The sequence below is a fragment of the Heterodontus francisci genome, chromosome 11 (genome assembly GCF_036365525.1).
Source record: "Heterodontus francisci isolate sHetFra1 chromosome 11, sHetFra1.hap1, whole genome shotgun sequence".
NCBI lineage: Eukaryota > Metazoa > Chordata > Chondrichthyes > Heterodontiformes > Heterodontidae > Heterodontus > Heterodontus francisci.
The window spans coordinates 58,355,723-58,372,466 of record NC_090381.1 but is presented as its reverse complement, the minus strand read 5'-3'; the positions used below and the strand labels follow the sequence as shown (position 1 = coordinate 58,372,466).

General features: G+C 46.0%; 1 protein-coding gene across 1 annotated transcript in view; it reads left to right on the top strand.

The window, feature by feature from the left end:
• si (sucrase-isomaltase) overlaps positions 1-16,744 on the top strand; it is a 207,217-nt gene that overhangs the window by 67,318 nt on the left and 123,155 nt on the right. The window contains exons 24-25 of the mRNA XM_068042180.1: positions 5,002-5,175; positions 7,143-7,286. Of these exons, the coding sequence (XP_067898281.1) occupies positions 5,002-5,175; positions 7,143-7,286 (318 nt within the window). The remainder of the gene's footprint in view (positions 1-5,001; positions 5,176-7,142; positions 7,287-16,744) is intronic.

Here is a 16,744-nt window from a genome sequence, read left to right as displayed (position 1 = left end):
GAGGGTAGGCACTCACCTGGAAACCTAACATTGTGACTTCGGTTCCGGATTTTGTCAGCAGCGGGAAAGCTCCAAGGCAGCATTGCCACTAAGACATCGCAGGACTGCAATTATAATTACAGAAAAGTTTTTTTATCATGTATTTACATCCACTTGACTTGGATTTAATGGGGGTTTCCTATTTAGTGAACGACACATGGGGATTGAGTGCCTTCAGATCCTCGGCTGTTTAAAGGTGGTGGCACCGAGGCGATGCCTCAGTGCTGCCACGGGTTGGCAGCCATGGTGACTGTTGGATGAATCCAGAAAGGGGAATGGGGGATGTGGCAGCCATTGCCCGACAACAGAGCAGCCCTCATGACAAGGGTGGGTACAGAGGGGGAGCAGCCCTCATGACAAGGGTGGGTGCAGTGGAGGTGCAGCCCTCAAGACAAGAATGGATGCAGAGTGGGTGTAGCCCTCATGGTCAGGGTGGGTGCAGAGGGGGTTCAGCCCTTAAGGCAAGAATGGGTGCAGAGGGGGTGCAAACCTGGAAGCAAGGGTGGGCACAGAGGGGAATTAGCCATTAGAGTGGCAAGGGGAAGGCTCCAAAGGCAAAGTCATCTCTCCAGAGACAGCACACAGGAGGGGGAGTGACCGGCTGGAATGAGTTTCATACACCCAGTCTTTGTATATCCTGCACTGCGCAGCAGAGACTCAGAGGAAAACAGGGCCAGGCAATGGTTGGGCAAGCTGGTGAAGATCGACTGGGGAGCAACAGCAGCTGGCACAAAAGGAAGAGCTTATCCACGACTCACCTCAGTTACCTCCCGATTTCCCACTGGCAGTGTCGCCGAAGACTGTGACTCTCCAGGGAGGCCGTCACCAACATATGCACCGTGCTGCAGGATGAGCTGCAACCCATTGGCTTTGGTGGGCACCCAATGCCCGTAGGCCAGACTGTGGCACTCACTCTTTACACCTCCAGTTCTTTCCAGGGATCCACTGGTGACCTGTGTGAGGTGCCTTAGGCAGCAGCCCACTGCTGCATCAAGGAAATGACCAATGCCCTGTACAAGAGGGCCAGCAACGATGTGCGGTATTGAACTGACCCTGAGAGTCAGGCGGAGAGGGCCATTGGATTCGGAGCCATCGCTGGATCTCCACAGGTGCACTGTGTCATCAATTGCACACGTGCATCCATCAAGGCACCCATGGAGCAGCCAGCGGCTTCCATTAACAGGAAGGGCTTTCATTCAATCAATGTTCAACTGGTCTGCAACCACTGAAAGTGTGTCCTGAAGGTGTCTGGGCAGCAGCCACAACATCTACATACTCCGACAGTCCCAGGTGCCACAGCTTTTCTGGCCCTGTGCTCGCCTTCAGGGGTGGATTCTTGGGAACAAGGGCTACCTATTGAAGACATGGCTACTGGTGCTTGTGAGGAACCCTTGCACTGAAGCAGAGGAGAGCTACAACATCTGCAATGGGTCCTCTTGAGCAACCATTGAGCAGGCCATTGGACATGCTGAAGCTGAGATTCCGGTACCTTGATCGATCCGGTGGAGCCCTGCAGTATGCCCCAGTGAGGGTCTTGTGTATCGTGGTGGTCTACTGTACTCTGCACAATCCAGCACAGCAGAGGGGGTGGCCTTGCATCAAGAGGACATGATTGATCACCACTCCTCATCTGACAAAGAGGATGTGAAGGAGGATGCAGAGCAGATAGTGCGAGATGATGAAATCCTTACACCGGAGGCAAGGGCCATTGAGAGACACGCAAAGAGGGCTTAGAACAATCTCATACATAGCCAGTTTCTGCCACCATGATGCCCATTCCAAGGGAACTCAGTAAAGACTCACTGTATTCGCATGCCACCACTTTCCTAGCACACTCCCGCACCTTGTGCCCAGTCTCACTAAGCACATGTACAAAGCTGAGAAGGTGCCCATATGTAGCCTGTCCCTGCATTGAAAGCCCATTGAGGAAGCAAGCATGAAGTTGGCATCCGACAGGGCAGCAAGGAAAGTATGAGAGATTCTCAATTATGACATCCGCTTATTGAAATGGTTACAATACCCAATAACAAGACCAAGTTTCACAGAGCCGTGAAACCCCAAGTGCATCTAGGTGCTCTTCTTCACGTGCTTCTGTGAGCTTTTATGAAGTGCTCCCCCTGCGCTGGCAGCTGAGTTAGAGGCGGGCTGCTGAATGCACTGCCTGGTGGCCTAGGATGATTTTGGCTGCCTGAGGCTGGAGGGCCCCCGGCTGACTGAGGAGTTTCTGTATAGGTGCATCGTCGCAGCTACTGGAGCTGGGGTCACTGGCAGAGGGGCTGAGGAGCCACTGTTCACAATTGAAGCACCCTGAGGGGAGCCCCCACATGTGGAGGTCAGCCTCTCCTCCTCCCTTTCAAGGCTCACAGAAACCTCCCTGCAGACCATAGATGGACGAGGAGCTGGAGTAGTCTCCAGGCACCTCATCCCCCTATTGCCTTGCCACTGTTGCGTTGAACCCAAGTCTAAAGCGATTGTTTATGCAGGTTTGTGCACATCTCTGGGATCTGGCTCTCCATGAGGGTTGCCAACCTCTCGAGGGAGTAAGCCATGTGCTTACATGCCAAAGACATGACAGCACTCATGGAATGGATGGTCTCCTCCATTGTCCACTCATGGTCACACATTGCCTCTGGCAGCTCCACCAGATGTTCCCTTCCCTCTCTCTGCAACTCCTGCATGTTCTGTGCTGCCACCATCAGAGGCTCATCATCAGCTGGGGCTCAGCATGGGCCAGGCCTCCCACAGTCCTCTGACTGTCAGTGGCCTTGCCATTCATGGTCTCTGTCAGCCGCTCGTATGCCTTTGTGGTGCTCTCCCCAGCTTGTGACCCTGCCTCTAAGCCCAAGTGCATACCTACCGAGGTGAGAGTATCTGTGCTAGTGGAGGGTGCAGAGGAACAGTGTGGCTATGCACCCTCTGAGGATTCTTCATCCTCAGAGGCCGATGGGATTCCAGCGATGCCAGAAAATGATCTTCCATCTGAGTGCTCACAACCTGCATCAGAAAACACAAACATTTAGGGGTTCTGCTGCATGGATCTGCCCATGCCAACCAGGCATGATGTGATTCTCTAGAAGGTCAATGGTCAGCACATGACCACAATGCCTCCTCACTCTCTTAGGTGGACACTCCAGTCTCTCCAACTGCTCTGAATTGGCTGTCCTGGGAGCCCGCAAGTTCCAAGGCTTCCTCCTCTGCCGGGACCAGTTCTTGAATGTCCAGGATCCCACCTCCTTCACCTTTTCCCTACTGTTGTGGGCCATTTTCTCCTGCAAGCATGAAGAGGGACACTGTTAATCTTCCTATGGAGACCCGAGGACACCTGTTCCGGTGGCAACCTCTTGGTCCATGATGGGAGCTCCCGAATCTCTCCTCCTCACATCTGCTCTCAAGGGACATGTAGTGGGCAAGCTTGGTCAGAAGGCTAGCTGTTTTGGAGATCCAGCCATGCATCTGACATGATCTGATGTTGCCTGAGCTCCTTGCCACCCACTTTTCAGCCCATAAGTGGCAATTAATTGGCTATTTAAGGGCCTCAATTGGCGGGGGCAGGTGGGCTGTTTGCCACCTCCCCTGCAGCTGGCAAAATAGCAGTAGGGGCAGGTAGGCAACAGGAACAACACCCCCAACTTCCATGCTCACTGCCGGGGTGGGGGTTATAGAGTCATAGAGAGATACAGCACCGAAACAGGCCCTTCGGCCCACTGAGTCCACGCCGACCATCAACCACCCATTTATACTAATCCTACATTAATCCCATTTTCCCTCTTACATCCCCACCTTCCCTCAATTCTCCTACCACCGACCTACACTAGGAGCAATTTGTTTTTTTTACAATGGCCAATTTACCTATCAACCCGCAAGTCTTTGGCATGTGGGAGGAAACTGGAGCATCCAGAGGAAACCCACAAGAACTTGCAAACTCAGCACAGGAAGAACCAAACCCAGGTCGCTGGAGCTGTGAGGCTGTGATGCTAACCAATGTGCCACTGTGCCGGTTGTTCCAGCCCATGTCAAGCTCCCTCCTGCATGACCACATGCAAGCCCCAAAGATGGGATGAATATGAAGGACTCACCTTGGAGGAGTGTAGGAGGTAATTGACCCTCTTGCAGCACTGTATCCAATTTCAGAGGGTGACCCCAAAGCTGCTGACCTCCTCTGCGATCTCTGTCCAAGCTTGCTTGGTCAGGTGGGAGGGTGTCTTCCTGTCATCCCTTGGAAAGAGTGCTCCGACCTTTTCCTTACAGCCTGGAGGAGAACCTGCAGGGACTCATCGCTGAACTGTGGGGCCACCCGTTGATATCCGCCTGACATAGTCCCTTTTGGCTTCTGGTCAGCTCCTAGCATTATGAGCTCGGTCAGCAGCATAGCAGCACAGGGACTCCAGTCAGGGGGCGTCAGCAGTACAGGGGCACAGCAGCACAGGGACTCCAGCCAGGGGGCGTCAGCAGTACAGGAGCACACCAGCACAGCCGGGGGTGGGGTGGGGGGGGGCGGGGTGGTGTCAGCAGTACAGGAGCACACCAGTACAGCCGGGGGTCAGCAGTACAGGAGCTCACCAGTACAGGGACTCCATCCAGGCATGATCAACAGAACAGCAGTACAAAGGCAAAGCAGCAGCAAAGTCTTTCAGTGAAGCAGTAGTTTAAGCAGGGCTGGTAGTTCTTTAAATATGGCGCCAGCACTTGTGTTTGTCTCCGCTGACGATGCCATCGGCCTCTCGATGCCCGCCCCCATCCTCCAATGGGACGGGGCCTGCGCCTCCTGTATTCAAATGGGCTGGCCGCTGCGTGATTACAGTCAGCTGACTGCATACGTGATGAGTGGTGACGCCACCCTCATCCGGTCCCACCGCTGGGCGTGATGGGCTGATAAAATTCAGAATTTAGTGTCAACACTACCAGGAAAAAGAATCATGAAATTTGTTCTATATGCATAATGATTTGTTTGTTCCCTTTTAGAATCATTTGGATATTAAAGTACTAAAACAAGGATACAATGACCCAAACAACCTTACATTTGAAGAAATGAGAATCCTTGGTGTTGAGAGTGATCTGACGTCTGTCATTGTGGAACATAAAGATAATGTCATGACTTTACCACCAGAAAATATCAATTATAATGCAGTTACTAAGGTAATGGAACCTTTCTTATAATCGCAATAGTTTTTTTCTTTAATTGAATACGTCTAAAATTCACTCCCTAACTGTCCCATTCTGTGCTACTCAGTCTGAACAGTATTTATTAAGCCTATAACACTTAGAAGTCAAAAATGATGTTAACTCAATGCTTCTCCATTACATCCAATTTGTAGTAGAGCTGATTGATTCCAGGATTAATTTGGAACTCAAACTTTAAATCTAATGCATGTAGAGTGAGAATTAAGTAAGAAAAGACTGTCCTGTGGGGGAAGATGGTAACACCAAAATGCTTTCAAAGATTAAGATCTATGTAAGTGACACTTGTTATTTACAAAGCAAGATCCAATATGTTCACTGCTGCTCTTGCTGGTATGTGATAAACAGACAAGGATGCATATCTCTTTGGACGTTGTGTTTGGAAAAGAACAATTAGCACATTCCTGTAAAATTGAACCTTTTTTTTTTCTCAGACCATACCCTGCTTAGACAGGAAGGATGTGGAAGCTTTAGAGAGGGTGCAGAGGAGATTTACCAGGATGCTGCCTGGACTGGAGGGCATGTCTTACGAAGAAAGATTGAGGGAGCTAGGGCTTTTCTCATTGGAGCGAAGAAGGATGAGAGGTGACTTGAGAGAGGGGTACAAGATGATGAGAGGCATAGATAGAGTGGATAGCCAGAGACTTTTTCCCAGGGTGGAAAGGGCTATCACCAGGGGGCATAATTTTAAGGTGATTGGAGGAACGTTTCGGGGAGATGTCAGAGGTAGGTTCTTTACACAGAGAGTGATGTGTGCGTGGAATGCACTGCCAGCGGTGGTAGTAGAAGCAGATACATTAGGGACATTTAAGCGACTCTTGGATAGGTACATGGACGATAGTAGAATGAAGGGTAGGTAGTTAGTTTGATCTTAGAGTAGGTTAAAGGTTCGGCATAACATCGTTGGCTGAAGGGCCTGTACTGTGCTGTACTGTTCTATGTTCTATGTTCTAACCTGGGTGGACACTCAGTGCAACCTTTAGTAACATTCTTTAATCTGATAATGATTATTGTAAACAATGTTTTTTATCAATTGCGCTATTTTGTAATGTTGGCCGAGTGTCTTTTAATGATAAAACTCATGAAACCATAATACCAGTAAGAAATCAATCTTTATTGCAATTAGTCCTGGCTAGAAAGCTGCAATAAGTATATTTGTGTTAATGTTATATAGATTACATTTTTAACATTAGATTTTCCTCTGCGGCAGGGGCTCCTGCTAAGAAAGCATTAGGGTGAAATTTCTGCCTACCAGTGTGCCCCCAGGGACAGATTAATTTGAATGTTGGTAGCGAGTACCCAGCAGTATTTTCTATACCACCAGGTTGCTGATGTTGGTTAGTGGGGGGAAAGTTGTTGTAATCAATCGTACCATGTGAAACTGAAAATAATTGAAAAAAATTTATCTCACTCCAAGTTCACATGGTTGATTGTACTGAGCAAGACAGCCGTTTAAATTTTAAAATATCCATCCCTCTCCCACACCTTAATAATGCTCGATGACAGGATTGCAGTGACATTCTTGATACCCATTATTACTAAGGATGCTAATGACTAGAACTGCATAGGATAAAATCTTCCTGCTAATACCTTTTGATTTGCTTGTGCCCAACACAAATATGGGCAGGTGTCATTTTCAGTAGAAAACCTAAGAGGTTGAAGAGCCGACAGAAGAATTTACCAACAGATTTTCTGTTCCTGCCCACCTAGAAGCTGCCCAAAAATGGATACATATTCAAAGGAAAATCCTGTTCAAGACCTCAGAAAATAAAATCATTAAAAGCATGAAAAGCTCTAGATACTGATGAAACCTATGCTTTAAACTATTATTGAGAATACTGATTAAAAATGGAATAATTGTAATCAGGATTGTTATAACTAACTCTTAGCTGACCCTTGCAATAAATGTGTTTTTCTCTACATAGGTTGTTCATCTAACAGGTCTTCAACTTGCACTAGGAGAATCATATTCAGTACAATGGAATTCTTCAGTATTTGAAAGGATTGACTGTCATCCTGAAGAAAATGCAAATGAAGCTGCCTGTATAGACCGGGGTTGTAAATGGGCTGTAAGTAATCCAAAGACAGAAAATTGTTTTGAGAGAAAAGAGTTAGTTAATTTAACATGTGTGTGTGTGTGTGTGTGTGTGTGGATATAGAAATTATTTGTAAGATCCAGTTTTGTACTTTACAAAATCGGTAATGGGGAGAATGTCTGATCATTGTTATATTCAAGCCAGCTCAAAATTGGCATGCAAAGGTCAAGAATTCCTATCAGCAGCCAGAAGAATTGCTTCCGTAAACTCTGGGTAAGTATGGAAACAGTTAAAGAGTTATACCTACAGCTATATGAGTACCATCTTCAACATCAAATAACATCAAGGAAACACTTGCAGTTCCTTTATTAGTAGCAAACATGGCTCCAATTTTAAGTTCTGAACACTCTAAGTGGGGAAGTCTGGGACCGTGCAGGAAACCTGAAAATAAATGCAGCACATCTGTCAGTGGCTTTTAAACTCAGCCATTGCATTACCATATTATTTCCAGGTTTTCTGACCAGTTAGCTTGAGTAGGCATGATGACTTGGGTTGATTTCAACTCCAGTATTTAAAGGGGCACTCTAAACATGAAATTTGATGGATTCTGGAGTTGGGAAGAGAACAAAAGAAATTGGCAGAATAGACTCCACACATTCAAAGGCTGTGCCTCATTTTAGTGACATCTCCATGAATGTGATGCTGGGGGGCTGTAAGGGCCCCCAGGGAGATACTCTTCCCCACTGACAGGAGGTAGAAGCCTGCTGGTGAAACAAAGAAGGCATGGCTTGAGATTTCCCATGAGGCCAGTGGCAGGAGTATGGTGCCACACTCGTGGAGTCAAAACCAAAAGCAGTATAATGACCTAAGCAGGACAGGAAAGGTGAGTACAGTGGCACAGTTACTTACATTCTGACATATGTATCAGCCCAACCCATTCACTCTGCCTTCTCAAGTCTGCTCCAGCACATCACTCCTCATTCCAACTTTGATTACCAGCACAGAGCAGGAGGGAGAGGCAGGGAGCTGGAGGTAGCCCTCCAGCCATCTTGTAACTGACAGCTGCAGAGGTAGACATCAGTGCAGTCTTGACGCACTTGGCTGTCAGAAATGTGGAGATGTCAATGAAGAGGATACTTCTGGAGCAGCAGCAAAGAATGTGCCATGCACTAGCACGTGCTCCAGCTGCACCATGCACACTTGCAAAGAGATTGGAGGAGTCCGTCTCAAGCATGAATGACATGATGTTGCAGGACTTCGTGATGATGTCTTTGTCCATTGAAAGAGTGGTCACGACTGGAATGGAGCATCAAGTGCAGCATGCAGGTCCTCATCAATGGTTTACACACTATGAATGCCACCTTAAATAGGATGCATGATACCTTAGGCTTGGCTATTCATCCTCACGCTGATTTGCAACAAAGTGTTCTTCAGCTCATTGTTAGCAGGAAAGTCCAGGTGGGCCATAAGAGGGATGATGGAGAAAGGGGACATGGAAGTGGGGACTCAATTCAAAGTGCTTCCACTTCTCATCCATTGTTCCCATTCAGTCAGTATCCCACATGCTGCCTCGTCTTCTGATGGCTGAATCTGCCCCAGTACAGCTGCAGGCGGAACATTCTTTGGTGGGGCTCTCATAGATTCTTAAACCCAGAGGATGTCATCAAGAGCATCTCGGCAGTCAGAGCAGCCTGCTTCTACCTCGACTGAAGCCATAGGGGTTGCACCATGTAGAAATGCTTGGAAGAGAAAGAGTAAAGCTTTGTACAAAAGCAAAAAACTGTGAATGCTGGAAATCTGAAATAAAAACAGAAAATGCTGGAAATACTCAGCAAGTCAGGCAGCATCTTTGGAGAGAGAAACAGTGTTAACGTTTCAGGTCAATGATCTGTCGTTAGGACAGGATGAATAAAAATTTGTAGTTGCAGATGGGTATGCACACAGGTGTGTTACACAACGTTAGATTGGTAAGTTTACTTTTTATTTTTGAGCTGCATAAATAATATTTCTTACCACCACTTTCACGTATTGCCTATTTTTGGTTCTTGTTTGGCAAGTGACCTTTTTACTTGTGATGAATGGCAAGATATGAATTGACACCAAGTGGGGGCTGTGATAGGGATGTGCTATTGTTTGCAGGACTCCTTTGTCTTGGGGGAATGCAGTGGTGGTTCAGTTGGGGAGTGGGGGGTGGTTTGGAGTGGGGATGTGAGTACGTGGAGAGAGCAATAATGCCATCCAGAGCAGCAATATGTACCACTGCTTGTGCATTGTCTGCATCATGTTCCATCTCCTTCTCCTCCTTAGAATTGTCTGTGCTTTGAGCTTTATTCCTCCTGCAGGTCCAAATCTCACCACTGTGCAATGCTGTGCAGAATGCAACCATTCTGGAGGCCCTGGCTGGTGCTCACTGAAGGGCTCCTCCAGATCTCTTCAGACACCTGAAGTACATCTTTAGTATGCTAATGCCTTGTTCAATGACACATCTGGTTGTCATTATGACTTTCATTGTATTGCTCCTCGGCCTCATTGGTTGGGTTCCTTATGGATGTCATTAGACATGTTTTGTGGGTATCCCATGTCTCTGAGCAGCCAGCTGGTACGTCTGCTTCAAGGTGTGAAGAGATCAGAAAGGCTGGTCTGCCGCAAGGTAAAGGCATCATGGCAGATGACTGGTAATCATGTGCGTACCTGCATAAATATCTTGTTGTGGTTGCACACCCGCTACACACATTGGTGCAGTGAAAACCCTTGTGGTTGTTGAATACTGAAAGAGTCATTACAGCTCAGAAGCAGGCCATTTGGCCCATCGAGTCCATCCTGGCCTGTGGCTGCAGCCCTATCCCTCTCTGATGCTCAATGGAAGTCTTGAAGCCTGTGTGAATGAGGCCCATAGCAAGTAGCTGCACTCAGTTCTCTGGGCCTCCACCCCATTTGCTCTATACATACAAGTGCCAAGTCTGGGAGGGTGCACAAGCAGAATGCCCCCGCTGTGCTAGGCAGGTTTGTCTCTGTTCCTGATTGCTACTTCCACTGTCCACTCAGTTCCACCCTCCCCACCAAGCCATGCTACTGTTCACAATGCCTGCTGACTGCAGCCAACACTAACATCCCGCTAAACCTCTGCCTCTGCTGAGGCTCAGAAGCTCGGTTGTTCCTGTGCACCCGTCATAAAATTTGAAAACCTTGGTAAAATTGCTGATAGTCGCCTGTTTAACAGGCTTAATTACCTTCCCTCTGTGCTCCAGCACGACCTACTCCTGGCAGGCCAGTTGCCTTTGATAACATCCAGTCGCGACATAAAGACGTCAGGTTTCCCTCCTGACGCCTTTCACTGCCATTTTAACACTCCTCCCATCTCCAATGAGCTCGTAAAATTAAGCCCATAGTGTACAATCTTTCTATCCTATCTGTTACTTACTTCCTCAGTGGAAATATTGAGTGCAGTGCTGTCTTGTTTTCTGCCACTGATACTGATGCAGCCCCTTCAAGTAATGTGTATGCAGCAATATACTGTGTGTGATGGGCTCATTCTCTTAATGTTCTCATTACCAATGATCTGGGTTTTCTGCAAAGCCAGATGTTAAGTTCAGAGCTACTGCCATCAGCCAAAAATAAGCACAGCTGCTCCTGACAGGGTCATCTGATTTGCATATTGATTGATGGACTCCCATTGGTGATATCCCAACATTGGTCAGGAGCTCAGAAGGCAGCAGAAATTTATGGCTAGAGGCATCATTAAAATATTTGTGGACAGAAGAGCATCCATGGACAAAGGAACAAAATACACAAGATAGTCACTCAAAAGAGAGGAGGATGTAAATCTTTGAATTTTGCTTAGTGCTATAAGAAATATAATGAACTGATCAGGATAGGTTAGGTATGTTCTGCCAGGATACATCTAGGCACCATTCAATTAGCACAGAGCAATTGAAAACTGAGTCTTCACCATTCCCACAGAAATGTCGGCACCTTCCCTTCACACAGGGAAATGCATGCCAATAGTCGCACTGGAATATCCACAAAGTCCAGGTGCAAAGAAAATACTACTGAATGAAATGGCCAAAGGGTTTTTGTTACCACAATATCATCAGCATATCTGTCACTGTCAATGCCTGCTCCCCTGCACAATTGACTTGCTTTACCACCTTAGGAGGAGAGTGCATGAATAGAAAACTATGAAGGGGAGGAATCTTTTGTCCAACTCTTGTTCCCTCCCTTGAAGAGAAAACAATTGAGATACTGCTGAGATCTTTGTGAAGTGCATTGGTGACAAAGAATTGTGAAGATCCTGTCAGCAGCGGTACAGTCTGAGTAATAGTGAAATTACGACTACTTAGCAACAACAGAGATCCTCACAATTAATAGCACAGTTTCAAGTCTTGGTGTAGATATTCACCATTCACTATATCCAAACAACAGTGGGTTCCTGTTTTATTTAGGCAAGCACTCTGGAGCCCAAAATGTGGGTGTGTGGAAGTCGCTGTGAACAATATCATAAGGATGCAAGGACCAAATTGTCTTTCTGTACCTCTGAGTCAGTGGCTATTTTGCAATTATAGCAAAACAGAGCAAAGAGGATTTCAATGGTACATTCTAGGGTATTCTCCAGAGCTGTGTGATCAGCACTGATTTGTATAGCTTCCCACCCTACTTCTGAAGAGTGGAAAGCTCAGGCCCATGTCTATACTAATCTTCCTATGTTAGTGGCACTGGCAAATTTGACATCTTTAAATTTAGTTTTGACATCCAACAACTAGTTGCATTTATACATCATCCTTAATGTAATATACATCTCAAGGTGCTTCACATTGAAGACAGATAAGAAAGTAGCTGTTGATTCATGGATGGAGAGATGAGGTAAGGTGAGCGAAAGCTTAGTCAAAAAGATGGTTTTTGAGTTCATTTTTACAGGTGGAGAGGTGGGGGGGGGGGTGGGTATTGGGGGGTGGTGAGAAGTTGGGGGGGCGGAATGAGGGGGCTGGGTTAGGGGGAAAGTTCCAGAGAATAAGGCCAAAGTGGCCGAAGGCTCTACCATCAATGGTGGGACAAAGGGGATAAGAGGACAAATGGGCCTCTGCACAAAAGATCAAGAGGAGCTAAGGAAGTAAAGGGCAATATAAGGCAGGAAGAGATTGAAAATATAGGGCCGAGTGAAGCTATGGAATGAATTGAAGGTAAGAACAAATATCTTAAAGATAATACATTGAGGAACAAGAACTTAATGATTGATGGAAGCATTTGGTGAGTGCATCTTAATGCCTGACAGATTACAGGCTGCTATATTTTGCAAACGTTAAAGTCGATGAAGGGTGGTGGATGGGAGATTGGAAAGAAGGCAATTAGAGTAATTGAAAATAGAAAAATGTGAACAAGGATGTCAGCAGAAATGTTGTGAATGTAGAGGTAAGTATTCTTCGTGAAGAACAGTATGTGAGGTAGTAAGGGGAACAAAGATTTTAAAGGTAATACATTGCGGAACAGGACATTAATGATTGATGGGAACATTTGGTGAGTGAAGCTCCAAGATTTTGGATTGTCTGTTTAAATATGGGCGAATGGCTGGGGAGGAGGATGAAATCATTGGAAAGGGAGTGGATTTTACTGTAAAAGCAAATAGAGTCATAGAGTTATACAGCACAGAAACAGGCCCTTCAGCCCATCGTGTCCATGCCGGCCATCAAGCACCTATCTATTCTAATCTAATTTTCCAGCGCCTGGCCCGTAGCCTTGTATGTTATGGTGTTTAAAGTGCTCTTTTAAATACTTCTTAAATGTTGTCAGGGTTCCTGCCTCTACCACCCTGTGGAATCTAGGGTGAGCCATCCTCAGACAAGGGGTGTGGGTTTGGCTAGTCATCATGTTTATACATTAACTGCTCCTTAGGATTGTACTAGGCATGGGAGTTGAGATAAGATGAGTGTTGCTGAAACAGAATGTACTTTTCTGTCTCGCACTGTGGACTGCAGTATCAGCTGCAAGGCCAATGGTGAGATAGATATGTAAACGAAGGATTGAAATAATGCTGTATCCCATTGGTATGGAGCAAATGCTCAACTGCAGTATCATTGATGTCTTTGAATGCAAATTAAGGATTGAAATTATTATTGTAAGACTATTGGTTACAGAATACTATAATTGCCACTGTTTTGTGAAACTCTTTAGAACATTACAGTGAGCCCCACTGTGGGGCGTGCTGTGGCTGTTCTCCTTGTGCACAAGTCAATAAAAGTTGACAATAAAAATCTGGTGATGGTTGCGAGTACTCCCCGTGCCAAGTCTGTTTATTTTACAACAACCCCTTCAGGCAGTGTGTTCCAGATTCCAACCATCCTCTGGGTGAAAACATTTTTCCTCAAATCCCCTCTTAACCTCCTGCCCCTTACCGCAAATCTATGCCCTCTGGTTATTGACACCTCTGCTAAGGGAAAAAGTTTCTTCCTATCTACCCTATCTATGCCCCTCATAATTTTGTGTACCTCAATCAGGTCTCCCCTCAGCCTTCTCTGCTCTAAGAAGAACAACCCTAACCTATCCAGTCTCTCTTCATAAATGTTCCAGCCCAGGCAACATCCTGGTGAATCTCCTCTGAACCCTCTCCAGTGCAATCACATCCTTCCTATAGTGTGGCGACCAGAACTGTACACAGTACTCCAGCTGTGGCCTAACTAATGTTTTATACAGCTCCATCATAACCTCCCTGCTCTTATATTCTATGCCTTGGCTGATAAAGGCAAGTATCTCACATGCCTTCCTAACCACCTTATCTACCTGTGCTGCTGCCTTCAGTGATCTATGGACAAGTACACCAAGGTCCCTCTGACACTCTGTACTTCCTAGGGTCCTACCACCTTGCCTTGATAGTCCTCCCAAAATGCATCACCTCACACTTCTCAGGATTAAATTCCATTTGCCATTGCTCTGCCCATCTTACCAGCCCATCTATATCGTCATGTAATCTAAGGCTTTCCTCCTCACTATTTACAACACCACCAATTTTCATGTCATCTGCGAACTTACTGATCATACCTCCTATATTCATGTCTAAATCATTAATGTACACTACAAACAGCAAGGGTCCCAGCACCGGTCCCTGTGGTACACCACTTTTCACAGGCTTCCAATCACAAAAACAATCTTTGACCACTAAGTCAATTTTGGATCCAATTTGCCAAATTGTCCTGATAGTTTTAATCTTTCCATTGATCACTTGAAGGAAGTTGTGACTGTTTCATGTCTTGATATTAGACAGTCTTATAGTATGATGGTTAATGTTGAGTCCAGAGTGGTGGTCGAAAGGTAGAGCTAGGTGTCATTTCTGTACATGTGGAAGTGGACCGCCATGGTCAGATCAATCTGGTGATGAATTACAAGCCAAGTTGTATGCCATATTTTCTCAGGTTTGCAACCCTCAGCCTTGAGGGCATTAAAATGGGGACTTTATGGTGAACAAGAGATGTTGGAGATGTGGAATGGCAAGGGATTAGTTAAGCAAGTGAGTGGTGGCCCTGGTTTCATGTTGGTTGGAGGGGAAAGTGAGTGGGAACTGGGAGTTTGAGAATGAACTAGCCGGAATCTAAGGCAGAGTTTTTTCCATGTGTGGATGAGGAAAGCTGTGGCACTGTGGAAGGTTAGGAGACTATAGGGGAAGAAGGAGACAAGGAAGCTGTCGGAGGTAGCCTTGCCAGTGATAGAGACCTCAAAAGCAGCAGGACCTGTAGAGATGACAAGGCTGTGGATATGGGTGGGGTGGTTATTGGTGTATGAAATAGAGTGACAATAGAGGCAGAGAAATTTGACAAGAAGGGCTGAGATGGTTATGTGTAGGTTAAGGCACAGAGGATAGGGAGTTGCTTGGTGTTGAAGGAGTGAATCTTGTGAGAATGGTGGCAGGGCTCTTGGGAGCATGATATACATCAAGAATTTTAAATGAGAAGCAGAGGTATGAAAAGCAAGTGTGGTATATGTGCCCTTGAAGGAAGATAAGATGTCAGAGGAAAAGGAGGAGAGACCGAGGCAATATTTTACAGAGAGCTTTGTTACTGTCACAGCAGTTTGGATGGGAATGTGATAGAATTATAGTCATGTTGGAAGGCTTCAGTAATGGGGAAAGCCTCACCATCCAAAAGCCATGTTCTGTCAGTGCCAGGATATCAATAGTATCATCCATAATGAAATTATGAATTGCAAAATTCTAATTCTTGAGGGATCAAATGTTGTGGAGAAGGATATGGAGTGGATGACTATCCACCAGTAGTGTCAGAAGGGATAGCAGAGCATTGCTGGATGAGGATGAGGTTAGGCAATTTAACTCCAAGGAGGAGGCATGGTGGGAAGATAAACAAATGCAGAAGTTGAGACAGTTGGGGTGGAGTGGTGGAGCTGGAAGATGTGAATGGGGGCATGTTTTGGGAAGATGGACGAAGATAGGAGAGCAGGGCAAGGCTTAGAGTTTGTCGTGCAGAAATTGGAGGCTTGAATCGAGTGTGGCAGCAAAATTGTGTGCAGAATGGACATGGGGTAAACCTTAGGTTATGTAAAACAAAGGTAAAGGGCTAGGCATTATAGTGAGGGTCAGCCGCATAGTACTTGTGTGAGGTAGAAAGCTAATCCACATTATAATGGTTTGTCCATAGGAAGGATCTTCGAGGCAGTAGGGTGGAGTGAGGATCGTTACGGAAATCAACAGAAGGAGCTAAAGTTCAAATGGGTAGTAAGGGTTCACTGATAGCTAAAAGAGGAGAGAAATTTAAATTTAGGTCACATAGATCTAAAAAGTGACCTCTGCAGGTCTGCCAAAACATCCTCCAGTTTGGCAGTACATCTTTCTGCTTCTTTTGTTTTAATCAACTTCATAACCAGATCCTGGTAAAGCAGGAGCATCAATCAAGCAAATCTAATGTGCCAGTCTGTGAACTGTTATCTTGGTTGAGATATGCTTAAAAATTAAGTTGAGGAACACAATATTCTTAAGGAAATCAGGGCCTGTATTGGCTGAGTTTATGTTGTGCATATATTGAGTCCTGGCTGAAGGGGCAGAACTGCTTTGTTTATACCCCAGGCTCGAAATGGAACAGCTCTACAGGATACCATACACACAAATGCAGAACAAATATTGCAATGCCAAACCTTAATCAATTGCAAGCGATCTAAGGTGATGTTGCTGGTGGTATGGCACAGCAGCTCTGGGCAGCATAGGTGGATCCAATGTACAGAATTGGGGGATACAATTGTAAATTCTGGAACTAATCTTCTCCCAGTCATTTAATCCTTCCTTGAGAAGGGGATTTTTGAATCTGGAAATGATTCAAATAACTAAATTTACAGCATTAATAATGCCAGTCAAAGAGTGGCTTATGAAAGATTCCAGCCTAGAAATTCAATGGTGCTGCACCCATTTTTCAGGTGCAAATGGGCACCTAAGCATCTAATAAGGTGGGTTGGGAGCCCACATGCAACTTCTGATCATGCTGCTGCTTAGGCATCAATGG